General features: G+C 35.7%; 1 protein-coding gene across 1 annotated transcript in view; it reads left to right on the top strand.

Moving 5' to 3' along the window:
• Nucleotides 1-24,533, top strand: part of FMN2 (formin 2) — a 222,729-nt gene that overhangs the window by 118,789 nt on the left and 79,407 nt on the right. The window contains 6 exon segments of the mRNA XM_045536998.1: nucleotides 1,883-1,944; nucleotides 13,700-13,791; nucleotides 13,962-14,091; nucleotides 15,176-15,322; nucleotides 16,891-16,950; nucleotides 17,101-17,221. Coding sequence (XP_045392954.1) covers nucleotides 1,883-1,944; nucleotides 13,700-13,791; nucleotides 13,962-14,091; nucleotides 15,176-15,322; nucleotides 16,891-16,950; nucleotides 17,101-17,221 — 612 coding nt within the window.

Raw genomic sequence — 24,533 nt, 5'->3', positions numbered from 1 at the left:
TTGCTGTCCATTTTGGACTGGAGTGATGATTATTAACAACACATGGTCATCTATAGGTTGTTTAAAGGGAGTGGTAAACATCCTCCCTTGTTTTAATTCTGGAAAGTTAGCATACTTGACAAATAAATGAATAATCTTTTAATGTGCAAGAAGGGCCAGTGTTTCCTCTCAACACCTCCTTTGTTCTTGCACCCTCCCACATAAAAACAAAACAGATGCTTCTTGGTTAAATTCAGAGTAACATTTATTTATGTATCTTTTTGGAGAAAGTAATTAAAACTGCATTATAGAGCTGCAGGGGGTGGGAATTGTGAAGTGTCCCAGACAATGATGGGTGGTTCTGAGGATAAAATCTTACACTAAGTTGACCATTAGCATTTCCTTTAGTTGTTCCATGAATCTCACCATCTCCCCAAAGAAACACAGAAAATTACTGGATGATTTGCTAGTTGATGAATTCCAAAGTCAGAAACCTCTGGATTTGCTGTAAAATTTTCTTTAAGAGCTTGACTCTGCAAATCTAAAGGGGGTAATTCCGTATACAAATTTACTGTCTCTACCTGGGTTTTATGCATTTTGCTACATAGTACAAAAGTGAAAATTAGAAGTTAATCCCTTTCAATTAATATTTGAAATATAGTCAAAGTTAGTTGGACTATGTTTTCACTACTTTAAAGCATTAAAACAGTTTTTGATATGTTTGCTTTGTATGCTCTGAGGAGTAAGAAGATTTGTCTGAGAATCTTAAACTCCTAGATTTGTATTAAGAACTAATTTTTTTGGAAATTGAGATAGTGGATTATTATTAGTGTGGAAGTATCATATTCTACTTGGTGTAATATTTGTTGGTGAATCTGGGCTCTGTTCCCAGCTCCAAATAGAAATGCTAAATTACTTTGGTTAGATTTCTCATCCATCCTACGCTTTTGTTTCCCACTTGTCTTTAACTTAATTCTTTCTTGGAATTTTGCCAGAGTAAACTAGAAAATATCTCGTGTACTTTAAGCTTTGAGAGAAGAGACATTGTAAAATGCTTCAGTTATCAAAATAAATATATCCGATTTGTGTTTACCCACTTGGTGATTTTTCTCCTAGAAATCTTCAACACCACTGGTTACTTGCTGCAAATCTCATCAGGGCAAATTCACCTTATTTCTAGCTAATATGTTCGTAGAACATGCAGAATGATTTTGATTAACCTATACCTAAGCCAAGTAATAAGGCACACCTACTCCAAAATGCAGTGTAACATTTCCTAGACAAACAAATGCATAAAGAACATATTCCTGATTTTCAATTATCTATTCTGCTTCTTCCTTGTACAACGTGAGTAGTTTGTATTCTAAGGATGAATTTTTAAGGTTTAATCTGTGCTCATCTCAATACCGATATCAATGAATTATCCTGTGATTATAACACTTAGAGGAATTATAACAGGAAAAGCATCTGTCACTTCCACTAAGTCCATCAGTTTCATGATTGGATTTAACCTTTGCCAAATGTTTTAAATAAATTGGCAGATATGAGCATTTATTGATATAAAAGTAGGATATAGCAGTGACGGGTAATTTGCTTATTTTTCTAATATTAAGGAGATTTTCCAAATTCACTCAGTTGGGCTTTGAAAGACAGACCCACGGTTTCTCTCTGACCTTTTCCTGGGCCGTATTCATGGGATTTAGTATTTGTGGAGCAAGTGAAAGCTTTCACACTTGACACCTGGCCCACTGAACTTTGTAGCGGAGCAAGTGGAAACTTCGAGGTTGAACCCTCGACCCCCTCTGACTGCTGGGTCACGAACACTATTGCCTGAGATGGCCACATGCCTTTTCACAGCTGGCTTGTGGCAATTTATATCCTTTCTTTTGTCTTTTTTTCACAGCTGTTGTGAACTTGGACAATTCAGTGGTTGACCTGGAGACCCTTCAAGCTCTCTATGAGAACGTGAGTAATAGAAGGAATTTCATGTGTGAGTGTATGATACATACACGGTACATGTCTGTGCACGCATGTAGGCGTGTTGCTTTCATGTCCTCTAAGGAAATTTGATCTGGGTGCAGTGAATTTATATAAGTAGGGATTTGTTACCATACTTTTTAGGGTTGTGTGGTCACTTTCTAATTTTGCCTGTAGATACATTCACTTTTAAATGTCCTAGTCCTTAATATCTTACTCCCTAGAAGTGGGACAGAGAAAAATCAATGGTGAAACAAAAGAGGGTTGTGGCCCTTTAAATTCCCTGGCAGTCACTTTTTAGGGAGGGACAGGCTACAGTGCAGGGAGGTGCAAGGCCAATGGCCTCCTGCCTCTTTGTTTGCACCTGTGTGATCAGGAGAGGTAATCTGGTGTCAGAGTACAGATCCCTGATATTTGGAGGAATAGGGTCCTTTTTTCCCACCCTGGCTCCTGCCCCTCTGTGCAGGTCTGGGGACATGTGCACAGCTGCCCGCCACAGGGCTGGGATGGGGATGGGTGGCCACTAATGTGCTAAGAGCTGAAAGGGACCAAAAGTTAAGGTCCAAGCCTTCCCCTGGAAGTTGCAAGCATTCAATAGACCCCAGACAGATTCTGCTAGTACAATTTTTGCCTAGGTGGGGAAACAGATTCCTACTACTTCCTACTCTTCTATCTTCCCCAAATCCTTTCCTGAGGTTCCTAATTTCTTCATTCATTGTTTGTTTATTTTTGTTTACATCATGGAGCACACAGTTATAATAGCTGTTTTAAAACCCTTGTCTGATAATTTGAACATCTGGGTCATCATGGAGTTGGCATCTGCTTGTTGTATTTTCCTTTGAGACTTGGTCACATTCTCCTGTGTTTTGGTACATGGGATAATTTTATATGGTATCTTGGGCAACATAGTATACTGTTTATGTATCTGTATTCAATCATTTATTTTCTGTATCAAACTTAACATTTCAATGAATTTGTTATTTTCTCTGATAACAGATAAACAATCTGGGTTTTGTTGAAAAAAGAAATTTGTTCATTTTTAAAGCATATTTCCCCCAGGATTGTGTCTTCCAAATTGGATTCAGTGAAGCACTGTTGTTTTTGTAGTCTGTGGTAAAAAGTGTGCTGCATAATCCAATAAGTTGGGGAAACTATTAACTTAAAATTAAAAATAGAACTGCTCAAAGCCATAATATATGCCTAATTAAATGGTAGTCTTCAAGTGGGTGGTATTTTAAAATAAATTATTCCTTCAGTTATTAATCTAGTGAGTACAGTAGTATTATATAGTTTGCAAAATGCTACTATAGTGCAGTAGAAATAAATCCAGACTTGCACAAACGTATTTATTATATAATGCCAAGGAATATGTCTATTATATAGTTATAATTTAACATAGTTACTGTTTTACTTGTTACCAAATAATTGAATATATATGCTTTTGATGTATTTTTTTCACTTATACTTCTTACCATAAGAATTACTACATGAAAATGTCCTCCTAGTACTATAGGATAGTTTTGGTAATAAGATATGAACCATCATTATAAGAGGTCAGTATAATTGTTTTAAAGTCCTTAGATATAGGATTTTCTAGGATATACATTTATAGTTTTTAAAATATTCTGTGTTATAGAGAAAAAAAATCAATGTGAGGGGACTAGAGATTGCCCAGGGTGGATACAATTTTAAATATTGTTGTTATTTAAAAGATGACATTTGGGCTAGGAATTGCAGGATGTGAAGAAGAGAAACCATATGGAAATCTAGGAGACAGTATCCTGCCTGAAGTGTGAGCACGAACACTTTTGATGTATTCAAGGAATGTCAGGAAGGCCCAAATAGTGTGAGGGGAGGGGGATTTAGTAGGAGGTAATTAGAGATTTACTTGGGGGGACCAGCTCCTCTAGGGCCTTGTAGGCCTTTAAAAGATTTTGACTTTTACTCTGAGTAAAATGGGAAGTTAATACAGGTTTTGACTAAAGGATTTATGTTTTGGAAGGAAAGCTCTGACTGTCGGAGGATAGACTATGGGAAGGCAAGGTAGAGTGTCAGAGACATTTAAGAGTAAGAAGAGATAACAGTGGCTTGGACTTCAACAGAAACAATGAAGCTGGTGAGAAGGGGCTGGATTCTGGAACTATTTTAAAGAATAAACCAGTAGAATTTGCTAATAGGTTGAGTATGGACTATGAGAGAAAGAGAAATCAAGAGTGGTTCCAAGATTTTTGGCCCAAGCAAAGGAAGGGGTTGCCATGAACCGGCATGCCATTGACTGGAAGTGGTTTGGTGAAGGATGGGGAAATAAGAATTCTGGTTTGGTCATGTTAGGTCTGAGATGTCTCTTCATTCATACAAATGGATGTGCAGACAATAGGGGTCTAGTAGTCTCAAGGCAGAAAGCGAATCGTGAGGCTCTGAGTGTTAAATGGTGTGTCAGTCTGAGTTTAATCAGGGGACTGTCACCATTAAGTAATGTAAACAGGGAAGTTTATTATAATGAATGATTTACCTATGATGGGGGAGTATGAGAATGTGACAATAACTCTAATGGCACCCTAGGGCTGAGTGAGCATACCAAGGAAGGATAAACGTGGAAGGGGGCCCCCGTCTGTAAAGCTGGGGTGCATATTTCACCAGGGAAGGTGTGGTTGCAGTCTACGGTTTGCTTGGGCCATAGCCAATTGATATTTTCTGGGCAAACAGGAAACAAACTTCTGGGGGGAGGTGAGCTACAGCTGGTGGGCAGGCACGTGGGTATCAGGATGCTACAGTGGACATGAAGCCCAGAGTGTTCAGTGTCCTTGTTGGGAGGGCCCGGGACACAACCCTCAGGGCATAGGTGATCCATGGCGGGTGCAGGAGCCCAGTGCATTGTGTTTGCATTGGGAGAGAAGTAGTCACCGGGCCTAGGTCAGGATTGTGAGGTTGCCAGAGGGCTCTGCCCTCGGGGTGTGCTGCTGGGGCTGGGGGCAGAGCACCCCCAGATGTCCTCACACACCTACACCGCTGACCTGCTGTGCAGCAGAAAGGAGAAAACGGAAACAGCTGCCCTTCCTCTTGCATTGCCCCTCCAGTGCCTCCTACTGGCGAAACTTAACATTGCAACATCTGTAAAGGAGGAAATGCTAAGAGCCTAGTCCATTACGTAACAGTAGGTCCTGCGAGGTACACTGGGAGGTGAGAGGCAGCAACCAGCCCTGGGAGGGAAGGTTGAGGTTGTGGGGGGCGTGGTCTTATCTGGCATGTAAGTACGTGTACGTTGTGACTTCATGTGACATGAGTCTGAACTCACGCGAAAGTGTCTCTAGATACAAATAGTGATGTGCACACATGCTTGGCTTGGCTTGAGTTCTCCTTGGAAACCTTTCAAACTTTATTAGGTTGGTATAACTGTAATTATTAATTTCAGATCTGAAACAGGGTTTGAAAGGCATCTAAATAATCTTAATTTTGACTTAATAGTTTAATAATATTAGTAGTATTTGAGGGGACATGTAAATTTTATCTAGGGGAAAAAAACTAACATTTAAACTCAATTTTTTTGTTATTAAATATATGAAGAATAATCACATTTAGCGTTCCACTGCTTAACCTTGAGGACAAAAAAATATTGCTAACCTGAATCCTTTCCCATAAATACAACATGCTTGCTTTTTGCCAGATGCTTAAATGTCATTGGACTGTTTTAAAGTAGTTCTATTTGATCTCTGTGAAACAGATGGAAGTATTTGTTACACAAACCTTATTTAGAATGTAATCTTTTTTTCTCCTCTGATTGCATATGGTTGGCAGTGAGCTTTCTGTTCTAGATGTGAATGAATTTTGGGCAGTCTCCAAATCTAAACACACCCTAATTTCAAAAACCACAGTCCTGAGGGCCCAATTCCTGTTTACTAAGGAATTAAAACCTAGTGAAACCACATAGTTACTAAATACAGTACATCCTAGTGAGTTTTCAAAAACAAAAATCTTTATAGTTTATTTAGGGTTATTGACTGTCATTAAGTTCAGAGAGTGAAGTCTTTTCATAAGCAGTGTGTAATATTTACAGTTGGTTACATATATCAATTGCTTCCGATTCTTAAAATATACTCCTTATATGGGATAGTGAGCTTGTGGAGTGGGTAGGAAGTGGCAGATTGTGGTATTGAGAATCAAAGAGTAGTTAAGGTAGATTACTTATTTATGTTGAATGACTAACATCAAGTCAAAAAGGGATGTGTTAAAATGTCCATATATAACTATCAGTTGAATCTTTTTTTTTTTGATGAAAATGGTTCAATTTTGCTTTCTTTCTTCCTCAAGAAACAAACACATATATAAAATCTTAAATATTCAAACCAAACCAAACCCTGGAAGGTGAATCCTATTAGAAGTTCAACTGAAGGGAAAAAAAAAATGAAAAAAGATAGGAAGGGGACAAAAATTCCACACCCTTTTGTAATTAAACAGCTCTAATCCAATTAGAAGGAAGAAAAAAAAAAGCAGATAGGGTAGAAAGAATTAGAGGTCTAAATTTACACTTCTCAGGATTGAATTTCACAGGCGTGCTTTATAGTTTTAGTAATCTTTACTTAGAGTAGTAGTTGACATACCATAAACTTTAATCTGGAGGGGGAGGATATAGGGCATGTCACATGATACAGCGTCCTCAAAAGTGTATACCGTATTACATTAATGAAAATGAATTGGATTAACCATCTGTGTTCCCGTAACTTCCTAGAGGAATTTAATTGATTCATGTTTTAAGCAACATTTAATCATCAGTACCTTCAAACAAAAATGACAGGAGGATTGACTTTCTCCGCATAGCTGTTTTAAAACCATACTCTCATATTTCATTGTTTTATTGAGTTGGTTCATGAAAATCCCTGCAAGTGTACTCATTTTCAACCATAAATGTGCTTAAGGTGTATTTCAGAATTAGAAAAGAAAAGCTTTAGATCTTGAATCACTTACAGATTGACTCTACGGACTTAATACAAACCAGAAATTATATTTCTTTCTTGTTCATCTAGGATGTGATATTGCCTGCCAAATCATAAAATTATTGACTGATTTTTTGGTAGTTATGCTTCTTTTGAATAAACTGCCTGTATTGCATAAATTCCTGGAAAATGAAGGTTAAAATGATTAAGATTGCTGCATTGGAAATATGTAGAAATAAGTGACATGGGATTGTTCATATATGTTTTGCTTATTTTAATATGAGATTTTAATTTGATTGGTTGATATCCAAAAGGCTGACTTACTGTTGAGCAGTGAGCATTTTTATGTAGTTTTATTTTTCCCCCTTAGTAACGTACCTCCTTGGCACATAGTAAGCACTAAAAAAATGTTCACCAAATGAAAGCAAATAATTATTATTATTTTTTTTTTGATTTTATTTTTTTTTTATTTCAGCTCATCATGGGGGTACAAAAGCTCAGGTTATATACATTGTCCATGTCCCGCCCATCCCCCTGAGTCAGAGCCTCAAGCCTGTCCATTCTCCAGACAGTGCACCTGGCACTCACCATGTAGTCATACCTCCATTCCCTCCCCCCACCCCCCATCTCCCCGAGTCAGCACCTTCAAGCATGATCATTCCCCAGACGTGCGCAACGCACTCATCATGTAGGCATACACCCATCACCCCCCCATCTCAGTCTGATATCCAATATTTATGGCAATTAGAACACTAGTCTTGACAAGTTCTCTGACATAGAATTTCTTTTAGAATATCAGGGTTTTGATCATGATTTTAATGGTGGCATTGTTTTTTAGAAGAAAGTAATTTTGTAATCGATGTTCCACAAAGTTAATTTGATGATCAGTTTTTACTTTCATTAATAATGCATTTGAAAACTCTCGCTTTCTTTGTCATTGAGACAGAAAGCAGAGTCTCTAATGGTGTACTGTAGAATCTGTAACCCCAAGTAAGATGAAGTTGTTGAACTGACCAGATTGATGCCCCACACAATTTACACCAGCACTTAACCCATTTGCACATCAAGATTAGTGTCTTCCTTATACCTCAATGAAGCAGAATTGCAGAGAGATTATTTTTAGAACTCCATAGCACTCTTCCTGTCCCTGACCTTTTGCTTCTCCCCACCCACGCATCTTGTTCTAAACTAATAGACTAATGTAGAAATTAAACCCTTGAAATTTGCTGTGTCACTTCACATTGCGACATTTGCTTGTTAGGTTACCAATTACCACTTACCCTTTCTTTTGAGGGGAAGTGAGCTGCCTAGAGGAAGATGAGCCATTCTGGATGGATATCCATCAGACTAGGCCATTACTTCTCCATTTTCCCCACCCAAAGCTTCCTTTACTAACAAATAAGTATAATGTCTCCTTCACTATCCTGAAAAGAAATTTATGGATAATACAATCTATCTACATACGTAACTTAAATCTCATAATGTCTGTATATAATATAAAGTAGAAATAACATTGTAACATGTATAATATGATGTATTTAATCATGTGAGTGATTGGGTATGATTGAACTAGAAGATGTAATGAAGTAGGCATATATTTGTCCCTGTATTCACAATCACCTTGAATACTGTATCTAAAAATAACTTTATCACCACTAACAAGATTTTCCAAAATGGTGAATCAGTTGATAAAGTTGAAGTATGGTTTTTCTTAGATATCCCAGGATGGCTCCATTCCTGGAAAGCTCTGTGTATATTATAATATAGAATATTTAAGTAAATATTAAAGATAATATATAAAATAATAGTATATATTAACACCCTGAAAAACACTGTATGTATACACGCTTTCTTTTCCAACTTATGTTTTTATACGTAGTAAACTGCTCAGAAATATGCTGGGTACTTATCCTCCTCTGCAAGGAAAATGTCATTTTGTTGGGCAGCTAAAAATATACATAAAATTTTAATTATCATATAGGAATTCAAATGCTAACATTCTATGAATACTAGTTTCACACAAAAAATACTATAAGGCATTTTAAGTACCACCCCCTAAAAAAAAAAAAGGAGTTAGTCATAAAGGGTGTGGTGTTTTGGGGAGGAGAAATATGGCATCCATCTGTATAGCTAGGAGCACAAATTGCTGGAATAGAAAGAACAAGAGAAGATTGTTCTATTATACCCAGACCAGATTCACGTTTCTACTAACCTTTATAAATCACAGGCCTGTCTTCAGTATGTACTGACCTGGAACGAAGAGATAGTCAAGAGTTTCTACTATTTAAAAAGAGGGAGGGGAGAAGGAAAAAAACATCGCTCTTATTGTTGTCCTCAAATTCTTTACGAAAGTAGCTGGAAAATAAATCCTTAATAAATAAAAAGGATATTTTTGGAATACTTTTCTGTTGGTTTAATCCTGGCTTTGATTCCTGCTGCTATATTTTCTCATGTTTGGGTGATGTAAACCTTGTTCAATAATGGAAATACTTGTGTGCTTCCCCCTTTTATGGCAACTTGTTTTAGTCCCTCAGGAGGTCTTCCCTCAGAAGAACATGAATTGCACATCCTTTTGTGTGATGTTGAATTGTTTATAAGTTCCCTGTCTGCCTCTACCAGCCATTGTTTTTACATAAAGTCTATTCTTCTGTGATCTGTGTCTTGTTTCTCTCTTTGAGAGCATTAACAAACCTAGTAGCTTGGTTGAGTACAGAAAGTATTTCTTGCACATTTGCTCTTTAATAACTATTCAGCTCTTCTGGGAGGACGGTCTCTTCTAACACACACATAGTAAACATTTCCCAGTAATTTTCCATGATGGCAGACAAGCTTAGGAAAATGGTCCACTTGGCTAGCAACCGCAGTAAATTTTGCCAACCTGATGCCATAAATGTTCACTAGACTGTCTTTAAATTCCTTTATTTTGCTGATGTTACAGGAATGTCCTTAGGACTAGGAAGATTGTAGTTTATGTGGAAGACTTTCAGGTTTAGCCTGTGTGGTCATATAAGGTAGAGGTTTTTTATTAGTGGCAAATGTGATTATCGTTGTGTTTGCTAAAAACCTTGGTTATTATTGAAGCTGAGTCCTAATTTGAAATTATGCATAAACAGTAGAAACATTTGATGGTTTTGACGTATTACATTTGATAGGGTCACCAACCTTCCCTCCTTGTTGCCCGTGATTGCAACAACTGAAATTTAACTGGGCAATAAATTTATTAAAGGAATAAATAATCAAGTCTGTTAATAAGGATGGAGAACTCCTATCATGTTTTCCTTCACTGAACTTATTTAGGAACTTGAGTGATTCCAGATGGTATCCCATGTGTATTTGGCTCCAAATTTCTTGTTTTCGCACGTTTGCCAACATACGGTTAAGTGTTCAAGACTTTCAGATCCCTTAGAAGCCATTCAGCCATTGGACATACAACTTCAGGTTGCTGAGGTATATGTGGCCACCATTTTGTAAATTCTCCTCAGCCCTTGGCATTTGAGGATATTAAAGTTGTTTAATGTACCTGGAGAAGAAAGATCGGTGAGTAGCGAGTATCTGTGGACCGTAAAAAGTATATCTCTTGCAAAGCTAAATTTCAAGTTTAGAGGAGGTCAGCAAATAGCATAGAGGCCACCCATAAACTCTTGAATGTGTAATGTGTCAAAGTATATTTTCAGTGGCCTTTTAGTAATCCGGAAGTATTTTCCCATAAAAGTGCTGGGGAGTCCCCAGTCTAACACACAAAATGCTATTTCATCCATAATGTAATTATGTATAGATTTTTACATATTCAAATAAAAGGGGAGAACCTAACCATCAGATCTAACATGTTCTCCCATCAAGAAATATTTAGAGTAAATCTACTATGTGCCAAGTACTAGTCTTAGGTGTTGGTGTTATAAAAATGAGTGTTATAGTCCCCTCTTTGAAGAGCTTTGGGTAAAATGTGGATGATGAATACAAAACCAGATAATTACAGCCTAATGTGATAAGAGCTAGGATAGAGTTCTGTGGGAAGGAGCAGGATAGTTACTGAGAGGCAACAGTGACTTTCATCCTGGGGGAGCTGGGCGGGTGTTCATGTCGAGACAGTGTTTGGGGTTGTTCTTAAATGCTGGACAGTCAGTCATATGCCAGAGAGAAGAGATAAAGGGCGTTCCCAGCAGAGGAGAAGGATGATCAATGGCATAGATGTGGAAAACTAATGTGTGATGGAAGAGGAATTCTGCGTGGTTGGAAAGTAGCACCCAGGGGATTTGGAGTTGGGGCAGGGGCAGGGTTGACACCTGCAGGGATGGATGTGGCTGGATTGCTCTGGGCATATATTATGAAAGGTCTCTTTAAACATGAAACAATGTTATGTATTGATCAGTTCATGAAGATGTTGTGACTCCAGAGGTTCATGGGAACCTTGTATTTTCCCTGGGAGTAACGGTTCAGTATTTGCTATATGAGAGTTCAGTCCATGAATAAGGAGAATCGACTGAGTGCGTATATATGTACGTGTGTGTGTGTGTGTGTGTGTGTGTGAGTGAGAGAGAGAGAGAGAGAGAGGGCCAGAGATGACCTGAGGTGGCCTTAGCTAAGCTCCAGAGAGAAAAAGAAAAAGAACAGAAGAGATAGCATCATGCACACATTGTTGTGGGGAAGAAGAAAGGAGGTTTGGGGGCATAGATAAAGTGACGGTTCTCTCTACTTGCTGTTAAACATACTGTCAGCTTTGTTTCTTTCTGAAAGGAGCAGAAATGGTCCAGTAGAGTACAGAATATAAAGGACCATGCAATTAGTAATTCATATGTGTTGAATAGTTTGGGAAATGACTCCATAGTGCTGCCAGAAAGTCACTTTGTTCTGAAGACGTAGAAGAATTTTAGTCTTCTTTTGTATCTCTAATTACTACTTTGAAGTACCTTGGCCATCTTTTTTCTGTTAGAGCTGCCTTTTGAATTTTTGTTGTTTGTTTTTTAAGATCCAAGGAGATTTACTGGGTCCATGGAGTGGGTTTCCAGTCATTTCAACCCTCGGTTGAGTCCACTCAACAGCTAGATTGAGTCTGTGTCAAGGTATTAAAAGTTCAAAAAACAAAATTAAACCAGCAAACATAATTGCTAGATTGTAGAAAGCTGGATTTTTTTTTTCCCCTGATGAAGTTTTGGGTATAGAATGAGGTTGGGCTTGGAGATAGCAGACTAACCAACTACTCTGGTAGAAGCTCTCATTTCTCTTAAAGGAATAGATAAAGGGATTAGAAACTTTTTTGTGTTATACTTTGGTGTGGACCTGTGTGTCTTAAATTAGCCCTTGCCTTATTGGTATTTGTAGCTTTAATATTCTTTCAGAATATTACCCTGGTCTCTTGTTTGCCAGATGGGTGGATGTTGCCCTTTTTAAAAGTCCACCTTGTAATATGGCTTTAAAGTGTCCTCTGATAGTATCTGTGAGGCTGACACTTCTAGGTAACTGATAAGTAAATGAGGTCCTATTTTCTCCCTTAAAATTCTTGGACAGGGCCCCAATAAATGGGGGGAAATCATAAGTTTACTATGCAGTTGAAATTCTAGAAGAAGATTCTTGATTTTTTGGAGTGGCTTGAGATATTTGCAATAAAATGCAATTCCTTTGCATTCTTTGTATCATTTTGACACATCACATTCCAAAAGCAAAATTTATGAAATTGTCAGAGGACCCATTTTCTCTTTGGCTGATCTCTCATCAGTTCTTCTTCCCCTGTTAAAAGCAGCTTCTTTGGAGGTAATAAGTTAGTTAATCCCATCAACTGCAAATCTGCATTTCAAAATAATCAGTAAATACAAAGCAGGATTTAGCTCTTACATGATGTCTGTCAATTTTCTAGAAATCTATCAGACTTTATCTTCTACAGCAGTTCTTGGCTGGGCTGTTTTTCTGTTTAAACAAAAATAATATTTAAAGGAATTTTAAGACTCAAAACTCATGTAATGGTCTAATCACACTCCTTAATGCATTTAGAAAATGTAGTATTTGGGCTCTTTTAAAGCATCTTTATGAGTTGTAAAATAAAGAAGGACTCAAAAATAATCATAATGCTCTATAAAAAGGCACAGATTGGTGCTTCTTGAAGTCTATAAAATCTTCTACCTTATGTTAAAAATGTAGAAGATTGTCTCTCATAAGGAAATAAATTTGGGATGACAAGTTTTTAGTTTGCACTTATATAAAAGGTGAAAGAGGACGTTTAAGAAAATAAGCCTGGAGCCCATTTTTGTATGAAAAAGAAAATTCAACAAAAGGATCAAAACCTTTTATTTTTGTTCCATTCTTTAAAAATTCAAATGTACTTCTTTTTCCAAAATTTAAAAAGCAGTAACAATAATTGCAATCGTTACGTAAGTACATTTTTTCCATTAAAAATGTTATAATGTTAACTTTAGGATAAAATGACTTCCAAATTTAACTTGATTGATTTCTGAATAAGGAATACCAATTTAAAATGAAATTCTTGCATTCTAGAGAGTATATTATAAACAGCCAAAAGAACGAGGGAAAACTTTATTGTTTTAACGCATGCTTGAATAAATAAACGTTTTGCAGATCGTTAATAGTCAATAACATGATTTGGAAGATTTGGAGATGATCTGGTTTGCATTAAACATATTTACACTTTAAAATGCCTCGTGAATTAAGTCAAGCTTTGCTACATGCGGATGCTACGAAATATGAAAATATATAGGGTTTTACTATATTAAGATCATTAGATTTAGCAAGATAATTAGATCATTAGCTAAAGGGTTCAACTGACCAGATTTTGAAAAACTGCTTGGCTTTTGCTTTTCTAGAGAGCACAGTCAGATGAACTGGAAAAAATTGAAAAGCATGGCCGGTCTTCCAAAGACAAGAAAAATCCCAAGTCTCTGGACAAACCTGAACAGTAAGTATGTCTTAGAACCACATAGAGACATCCCTGCTACGGGTGGACTCTTCCCGTTTGGGAGATGCCAAAGCAGTGTTTTCAATGCACATTTGTTATGAATGAGATGAGGATACACGTCTGCTTATGTGAATTATATTTTTCCTCTTCATTTGGCTTTATTTCCTTAGGTTCCTGTATGAGCTGTCGCTGATCCCCAACTTTTCAGAGCGAGTCTTTTGCATCCTGTTCCAATCCACGTTTTCTGAAAGCATTTGCTCCATTCGTCGCAAACTGGAATTACTGCAGAAGTTGTGTGAGGTGGGTTTTGGTCCAAAGAGAGCTACACTTGAGTTCTGATGTTTAATTCCGTTCAATTGTGTTCCTGTTTCAAAAAAAGTATCATTTACTCTAAGTACTCATTAACCTTCAAGGATAGCAGTCCCACAGAAGGAATCATTTTATGATGGAGTCTCAAAATTAAAGCAGATTGTCATATTGGCACACGGGGCGACAGGACCACATTGCTAGAGTGTGGCCAGTGTGTGTTGGCCTCTGGACAATTCTCTGCCCATTGCTTTTGTCAACAACATCTTCACTTTCCGTGGTCCTCTCAGACATCAGACTTCCAACTGAACGCAATTTGAAGGCATTTTATAATATTTACTTTCCTTCATTTTTTTTGGAAGGGATCTTCAACAAATTGTTAATAATTATTCCAACCAAATGATCTAAAAACAACCATATGACTCAACAGAAGATAAATATTCTTCTGAAAACAAAGAACAAATGCTTGGCAGAGATAACTAATCTTAACATTTAAAACAATTTGTCAAAAATCGATAATACCGTTTGTTCTGATTGTGGTAAATCATTTTGAAAAGGGGAAAGATGATATATTAAAGGCTTACATTTTTTAGAAGAGGTGACATACAAATTCAAGTGAAACACAGTGTTTTGGAAGAAGTGAGTGTGAATTGTTAGGGGGTAAATCTAAATTTGGAAACTAATCTTTATAACTGCTTTTTGGTGTTTCCTATAACTGATGCCAAAAAGTTGTATTGTTTCAGACACAGGCACAATTAAGAAGATGGCAGTGATATTATTTTGTAATAGTTCTCGTATAACAGGCTTATTTGTTTTCCTTGCAATTACATTATAGAAATGGCCTAGATTGGCATCTCGCAGCTTACAAAAGCATACCTGAATGCTGGTTAGTGGTGCAACTTTTTAAAGTTAACTTTGGAAATGCCACTCTTAAAATATAGCTAATAATGAGGAATGACAAAAGTTTGGTTATGACCCAAAACTATTAGTATAATATAATATAAATAGCTGGCACTGACTTAAGATGATTCAAACAAAACTTTGTGTAAAAGAAAAAAAATTTTGTTCTATTTTACAGACATTAAAAAATGGCCCAGGGGTTATGCAGGTTCTGGGTTTGGTTCTAGCTTTTGGCAACTACATGAATAGTGGAAATAACACTCGGGGACAGGCAGATGGCTTTGGATTAGACATTCTTCCGAAGCTGAAAGATGTCAAAAGCAGTGTAAGTATTTTGTGTGAGTGGGAATAGGTACATTGAGGATTAGATGTTTTGTTTGACTGTAAACCAGTTATAATAAATATTTTTTTATGTTCTAAGGCCAAAAGTTTTTCTATGTTCTGAGCTAAATAAAAGTAATGGCCATCAGATATTTGTGATTCAGTGAATAATAATGTTTCCTAAAGTAAGTAATTTTGAATTCTATATCTAACGAAAAATTGCAATATTTTAAAATTAATCACATACAAGTAAGAGATTATTTGTGGGGTTTTTTGTATTGATTTATATATCTTATTTAATCCTCCATTAAATTAAATTTCATTAATTAAGGGGTAATCTAAAATAAAAATTAAGTACTGAATCAGGAAATAAGATTTTTAAAAATAATTTCACTTGCACTCTCAGAAGAGCTATACTGAGTCTTCCAGAATTGACTTTTTTTCTATAAAACAAATGTAACTATAGTTCCTTCTCAGTACTGCTTGTAGACCTCCACGGACAGAGCTGTTACTTCTATCACTCAGAATTTTCTCCTACTAATGCCTGTCAGCAGCCCTTTAATGAATGTGTGAATTGATTCAGGTACTGCCAAACCTTTCACTGATTTACAAGTTAGAAGAGAGAGAGGAAGTCGAGTTGCTTAAATCCTGGTGACAAGCAAATCCTGTCTAAGGAAGGAAGTCTCTAATAGATACATTACTATCTATGTCAAACTCCATTATGAAGGGGGTTTGCTCTTTTTATAAATAGGGGAAAAATCATGGTTATGTCAAACATTCCAGAGAACATAGTTTGTATCATAGGGTTTGTTTTTAAAGTAAAATATGTATTTGGTCTCTTGATTTGGATTATCTTCTTCTAATTTCGAGCAATGCAAGAAAAGTTAATTAAAAATGAATGCCTCTAAGTCTGCCAGAAAGGAGGTGAAAATCTGTTCTTTGAAGTCTGTTAGATATGAAACAATTTTGCATTTTTTCTGTAGAACTGTGTATACATTATCTTTATAGCTTCATAGATATTAATTCCTCAATCTCAATTGCTGATGTAACAAATTATAATATGCATTCACATTTAAAAGGATCCCACTTACTTGAAATGATACTTAGCTTTTTTATTTCCCTGTTCTATATGCTAATGAGCCTTAGTTAAACTCCCTGGTGGAGGGATACTCACTAGTCCTGCTATATGTATGTAAATGCCAGCAATATTTAATTATTTCATTTAAGATAGTAATTTTAAAACATAAAAATAATAAAAATTCATAATAAACATAAAATAATAAAAACAAATAATAATGAACTACATTTCTGATTGAGCAGGGTAAAAATAGGAAAGTATTTAAAGTTGAGACTTCTGCCGTTAAATAGTTATGCTTAGATTGGAACACTGGGGGTTGAAAATCTATACCATTCAATTCCTTAGATACAATGACTAAGACAATTCAAAATGTAAAATTTCACACTGCATTCTAAATGTTCTCATGCATATATGTGAATTCACTGGAATTTATTTTCTTTAACGCTATATATCATTTTTTTAAAAAAGTTACTGACTTTGGTCTTTCTGCCTAGGACAATAGCAGAAGCCTTTTGTCTTACATTGTTTCATATTATCTTCGAAATTTTGATGAGGTAAGACAGTTTTTACGTATAGTCCTATTCTGTTGTTCTTTATTTGTTGGATGATTTGGCAGTGTTTTGTTTTGTTTTGTTTTTGTTATTGCTGCTGTTACTTATATCAATGCTGGTTCATTTGAAAATTATGTATTTCTTGCTAATTAGGATGCTGGGAAAGAGCAGTGTGTCTTTCCACTGCCAGAACCGCAGGACCTTTTCCAGGCCTCGCACATGAAGTTTGAAGATTTTCAAAAAGATCTCAGAAAACTGAAGAAAGACTTGAAAGGTAACTTATCATTTTGAACTCACTTTTTTTTTTTATTTCTGTTTTTTCAATGAGAGAAGGCAGACTTTTCAATGTTTTTAAAGAAAGTAAATTAATTCTTTATAGCCTGTTAGCACAAATTTTTTTTTTTTTTGGCATGGCAAAAGAAAAATTTGCCAATATTCTTATTCTTTCGTTGTTTAAAAAGTTATATGTACCAAAAATTCAGTTATTGAATAATATCTCGGTTATTTTAATAACAATCTATTTCATCAGGGGCAAGTTTGCATTTTATTGTCATTTTATAGCCAAGACCACGCAGACATGCATCATGTCATGGTTGGACATGAATTATGTCATCGTTAAAAGATAAATAGTCCCTCCCACTCTCCCTTGGTGTAGGTACCTAAGATTTTGTGGTTTGCGAACTTTCCTGGGAACAAATTATCTTCTTTTATGTATTTTGTCAAAAATATGTATGTGTATATTGTTTTATTGTCAATCAAGAAGCCTTATATCAAATCATTCTGAAGAAAGTTTGAAATTCTTCCAATTCCTAAATTAAAAGTAGCATTTACACAAAAGCAAATAGTTGACAAAATTTTTTATTTTATTGTTTTAAGTAAAATCTTTTATCCTCTCTTCATGAGATTTATTCTTATTGTTACAGAGTTGAGAACACTTCAACTATCTGTTAAATATTTAAGCCTCTTTTTAGCTCTATTAAATACAGATAATGCGGGAGTAAATTTAGGTGAGATTTTCATTTGATATTGTCTTACTAGATGAGAAGAAGATACTTGAAACCAGAAACCAAAAAGAGACATAACTTCTTAAACTCTATTCCAAATTTGAGATGTGTTTATCCAAAGATACTGATCTGTAGTCAAATTTGTGGAGTTGTTATATTCTGGTGATAGATGTTTTTATATGGATTTCGATGAACATAGCAACATCATGTAGTTTGCTTATAATTCTTTGTATTCAACATTTTTTATGGGCCTGGTTCATGTCAGACGTGCGCTAGGTGCTGTGGATACACAAAGGTACAGTCATCACTGCTGAAAAGGGTTGAAATTAGGTTACTTTGATGTGTCCTATTGGAGCCTTACATGTTGGTGCTCGTGAACTGAGCCCAAGAAAAACTGCCTTGACTTGCCCTATTTTTATTGCAATAATAATAAATGAAATTATGTTGCATCTGTATATTACTCTGGTACTATGTATTGAAGAATGAACTCTTAAAGCAATAGAAAAACATCCATTCTGTAGTCTTGATCATGCTTCACGTTTATTCCGGGAATCTGTTTGCTTATGAAATTTTACACACACACTGTGATGTGGTCCTAGGGGCATTTCTAAGGGAGAAGGAAAATACTTCACACTTCAATCAACAATCCTTGTAAAGTAGGATTTCATAGTTTACAGAGGATTGGGTGAATGAGAGGAATGGTAATCTTGTTATCAGGGGATTTATGTTTGCTTCTGGTGTTGCATCACTTTGGAATGTTATCCCGTTTTCTTATGTACAGACCTTCTTCTTATTGGTATTAAGTACACACGTAGCCATGAAAATGGCAAGCTTTCACAAGACTTTGGAGGTAAATTTTAAATGCTAACTAACACCAGATAATGGGTTTGAAAAGGACAAATAGCCAAATACTGTTTCCACGTGTGCATTTGCCACCTTGAGCAATGTGGTAGCTATAGAAGATTAAATATTGAAGGAGCATCTTAGCAAATTTTGAGTGCCTGGCAAGGTTAAGGGCATGATTTTAACCGTGAGGGTTTACACATTATGTGGGGAAAAGATGAACTTACCTGAAAGTCCTATAGTTGACTGAATCCAAATTTTACAGAACAAATCCTTTTAATAAAGGCATTTGTTCTGTGAAGTTTGGATTCGGTCGCCCTCAGCTATCACCTAGAACATGTGCCTGGCACAGTTTTTTCCCCAAGTTTGCCCGTAGCTTGTTACAATTTGGTAGAATTGAATAAATGGGGAGTTTTATGATCAGTGCATATAGAAACTGCTAGGTTAAGTTAAATTTAGAAGGAATTCACAGTATTGTCTGAAAGAAATAGTTTTCCGGTTTATTTGACCACAGAGTGCTTTTTTTCCCCACATAGTTTCTGGTGGGTTCTGTAGTTCGTGGAACACATTTTGAGAAATGCAAGGCTGGTTCTATGTCAGTAACAGAAGAATGACATTTGCTTCTCAGGGAGCTTACAGTGAAGGTGGGAAAGGAAACTATAGTTCATGAAATAACAGAATTATGTATTACTCTTCTTATAAAATGAAATCAGCTTGAAGAGCTATTTACAATAGCTGTCAAATTCTGAGGATTAAAAACTGACAAACTCATAATTTACTTCATTTTTTGCTTTTCCAAAATTTGGGTTTTTCCATGGAAAACAAGAAGTGTGGTGACAGGACGAAGTTAATCTTATGGACAGAAATTAAATTCATTTTCTAGGAAGTAAAGATTTACCCTGAATATAGCATTTCATATCAACAAAGCATAAAATAAAGCTGCTTCGTGTCCTTTTTAGGAATGAGATGGATATAAATAGATAGATACATCCATCCCAATGGGAGTCAAACAGGAGATTATTAGGTTACACTGTTTTAGATACAATTACTTTAAAACAATATCTGCTTTGATCTAAGTAGCCTATTAAAAATGATTCCCTCTAAATGATCAAATTATGCAATTCATTTAAAAAGATTCAAACAGTCTGTCCACGTCTTTTTTTTTCCCCCAGAGACAAATTGTTTTAAAAAGGTTTAAAAAATAATGTATGGAAGGCATACCTTTCATGCAGTATGTATCTACTCTTGGCTATTCATAACAAGGTAAAAATAGAATAGTGTGATTAGTTTGATAAAGACATAAGCTATAACCCTGAAGTCACTCATTTGCTGGCTCTATCCCTTCTGTTTCTGCTTGAAGACTTGATTTTTATCTATAAGGAGAAGCTGAGACATTTTAGTAGGACGACTGAATCTCATTTTCGTATTTATAAGAACATCCACTGTGTTCAGTTTCTCTCCTTATTCCCAAGATTTCCATAGCTCCTCGGGATGCTCGTGTGGCTTTCTGAGCTCTGTGACATGTAGTTTGTTAAGCAACCTGATCTGCTTTGGATCTCTTCTGGCTGTCAGCAGCTTTTCTTGATGGAGTCGTGCCAAATGATGACTTGGGTTCCAGTGCCTGTCTTGGGTGGGAATTACAGCATTTGCCACAAGACTCTCTATCAACTCAACATGTGCAGAGCATTGAGAAATTAAGTACTGGAAGTGGACAAGAATGTTCTCATTCAGCTTCTTCCCTGCATCCCCACTCTCTTTCCCCTTATTCCTCCTCCTACCCACTTTCTCTCTCATTTCAATACTTGACCTTGAAAATATGTCTAAAATTCATTGACTGTATAGTCAAATTGAAGCAATGTCCATGTTCATAGACTGTATAGGAAAAGCTACTCTATAAACTTGTTGATAGGGGATCATTAGCTTACAACTGTTAGTTTGCAACTATTACATTTAAAATTGTTCATTCCTGATATTTCTTCTTTTTTCTAATGTTTGAGAAGAGGGGAAAAAAAGAAGCATTTTTAAAAATAGCTTTCCACCATAGCTCCCCCCATCCTCTGCGGTTTTACTTTGCGTGGCTTCAGTTACCCGCCGTCAACTGCAGTCGGAAAATATTAAGTGGAAAATTTCAGAAATAAACAATTTATAAGTTTTAACTTGTGTGTCATTCTGAGTAGCGTGATGAAATCTCGCATGGACCCACTCTGTCCCTCTCAAATGTGAATCATCCCTTTGTCCAGTATATCCACTGACCCACCCGTTAGTCACCTAGACAACTCGTCTTGGTTATCAGATGGACAGATCACAAGGGGTAAATACAGTACAATAAGATGTTTTGAGAAAGAGAGACCGCAGTCACATAACTTGTTCATTTTTAGTTATTGTCATTAATCTTGTGCCTAATTTATAAATTAAACTTTAGCGCAGATATGTATGTATAGGAAAAAAGAGACTGTATATAGATACTATCTGCCATTTCAGGCATCCACTAGGGGGCTGGAAAAGTATCCTCCATGGATGAGGGACACTACTGTGTTATGTTTTAAAATTAATATCAGTTCTGAAAGGAACTTTAGACAACATTGAAAAATATAGAGAGGAAAATATAGCTGTATTCCTATAGTCCAACAATAAATAATATTTATATTTTGATACATTTCTATCTAGTGTGGGAGTGCGTATTAAGTGTGCATAAATTATACAATTTGGGACCATGGTGGACATAATTTTTGTAATTGTCCAGTCTTATCTGCTTTACAGTAGTATAATATAATTTATTTACATTTATTATACATTCTGTTTTCTTTCTGATTATCTATTGTCTTGATAATTTTTTTAATATTCCATCCGTAACTCCTCCAATAATATCTTGGAAGCTATACCTAGTCTTCCTATTAATTTATTGGGTGATCCTAAATGTTAATGTATTTTCTTAACTATATAATTTTATAACATGTTATAAATTTATGTAGTATATTTATCCTTCAAATAAGATTAGAGTTTTAGAACATTCTAACTAATAATTAAACTCCTTTCACTTACCTCTTCTGGTGTTTTTCTCGATTTTAATGTTACCATTTTTCTTAAAATCATTACTATTTTATAATCATTAAGTAATATTTACGAATATATTTAATAAATTATTGTGCTATCATTGTTACATCCCATTTCTCTCTTCTCATTTTGTGTTCTTTCAGGGTGAGCTGACAGGTGTTAAACTGTTAGTCCATAACTAAAAAAAAATTGTTCCCCTCATCTTGAATGATAATTTTGCTGGAAATAGAGTTCTAGATTGACTTATTTTTCATCAGTGTTTTGCAAATACTTTTGTTCTCTTCTGGCATCTCTTATCACTGATTGATCTGTTCTCAATAACTGTCACTCTTTTGTAGATGATCTTATTTCTGATTACTTATATAATTTTCTCGTCTCATTCATCTTTGGCTTTGATATGTGTAGTGTAAATCTATTTTCATTTTTTATCTTTCTCTATAGCTAGAACTTTCAATTTAAAGACTGATGGTCGCCTTAGTATCTTAAAATTTCACAAGTCATTATCTGCTCAAGTATTACTCCTCTCCTCTTTTCCTGAAACTCCTTTTAGATGTACATTGGCACCCCTTGATCTAAATTCTCTTTCATATTTTTAAAATTTCCCCCTACCTTTTGCTATAATCTTCATGCATTTCTCAACATTGTCTTCAAGTTCATTGATTCTTTGACTCTGTTCAACCTGGTATTTGTATTAACAATGTAGTTACTTTTAAAGCATGATCATTTCTGTTTCTGAGACTCCTAATATGTATTTTATCATATTCATTTTTGCCCCTAAAGTAATTTCTTGATCTTATTTTGGATATTATCTTTCCTTTATCTCACTGATATTTATAAAAATATATTAGAGTCCTTTTCAGTTTTTGTTTTACCTGAAATGAATTCATCTTCCATTTGTTGAATTTTATAAGTTGTCATTTGGCTCATGAGTTTTCTTTATGGTATCAATGTTGATTTTTAGAAGGAGTCAGAAAATTATAGTCTGTTTGGCTAAATCTGACCTCTTTTTGTCGATAAAGTTCAGTTGGAACACAACTACACCCAGTCGTTTATATACTGCCCATGACTGCTTTTGTGTTACAACTTCAGAGTTGAAGAGTTGTGACAAAGACCTTCTATCGATCGATATGTCCCTCACTCTCTCCCTTCCTTTGGCTGCCCCAAAATCTTTCACTGTCTTTTGATTTTTTTCAACTGCTTTAGCTTGGCCTGCCCTACTTAGCCAAGCCAGAGCCAAAGCTTCTATCAGCAGTGTGGGGCTCCTGCCCTGTGGGCATGTTAGGTTTATTGCAGATTCAGTTGCCAAGCTAGTGAATGACTTGGCTGAGGTCTGGGCTGAAAAGCTATGTCTGCCTACTCTTGCTGCCCTGGACGTACAGCTACATATATGGTCTGTAGCCCTGGGAAGCAACGGATTGTAGCCATTTTCACCCTCCTTCCATGAGTTGGGGAGACTAGTCATAACTCTGGGATTCCAGTGGGGAGACTGGTTCTGTTCCCTCCTGTCTGTCCTCTCCCGCACCCCGTCCCCGCATGCATGAGCCAAGCTCCCTGCTGCCTTCTCCACATTCATCGTCTGGCGACTTCTCATTTCAGCTCTGTTTATTAAATTGGGCTTCTCTCCTATTTCTGATCCAAGGACATATTTACATTTTTAGAAAGCATACTATGTCTGTTTAGTTTCCTCTTTTTATGTTATCTTTCACTGCTATGTGTTTTCAACAGAGAGAAGGCTCAGTCTATGAATTCATCATTCTGTTTGACTGGACATCTGTATTCATTTTTATATCTTACATTTTTTTTCCTCACTGAAAATTGTAGCAGGAACATTTTCCCATGCTACTTAATACAGTTCAAAAACCATTTAGGCTTTCATAATAACCTATCCTCTGTGCCATATTTAGTGAGTAATTTGAATTTTGTAGGAAATTAGACTCTTCCCAGCTTAAGTAAGTATGTCATATTGAACATCCTTATTCATAGCCTTTTAAAAATTATACCTCTGGCTGTTTCTTTAATATAGATTCAGATTTATAATTACTGGATCAGAGGCAATGAACATTTTTGGGGGGTGCTTGATATTACCAAAATGCTTTCTGGAAAGGCAATTGATTAATTTTAATGGATGGATTGTTTCTTAAAATAGAACAGAATAACAAAATTTATAAGATTTAGATCGGTTAGGAATCTTAGGGACGTTATCACTGAATTATCACTAAATAAGTGTTTATTAAACATAGAAAATAAAAGCAAAAGCAAAAGACCCTTCTCTCATAGCTCCCAGACTAACCAGAAGACCAATGGTCTTATGAATAACCACAATGCATTATTTTTTTTGTTATATAAACAAGACACTACAGAAACACAGAGGTAATGATATTGGAAAATTATATTTAAATTGGACTCTGAAAGATCTACAAAATTCTCTCGAGGGGAAAAAATAGAATTTCAAGCATGAGAAAAAGTGTGAGCAAAGTCACTCGTCTTTCAGCTATTTGGGCTTTGATTGTCTATTGGTCTATAGAGACAGGGGTTTCTCAATTTATATCATGTATATATCTAAGGGATACAAAATATTTATACCCAAGATATGGCTCATTGCAGCAAAATTGCAACCAGAGTGAGGATTGTGCACATATATATGGTTTGAAAAATCCTCCATCCTGTAATTCTGATATGCATTTC

Source organism: Lemur catta, chromosome 25 (assembly GCF_020740605.2).
Source record: "Lemur catta isolate mLemCat1 chromosome 25, mLemCat1.pri, whole genome shotgun sequence".
Classification (NCBI taxonomy): domain Eukaryota; kingdom Metazoa; phylum Chordata; class Mammalia; order Primates; family Lemuridae; genus Lemur; species Lemur catta.
Note: the sequence above shows the minus strand (reverse complement) of the source record. Positions and strands in the feature narration are given on the sequence as shown.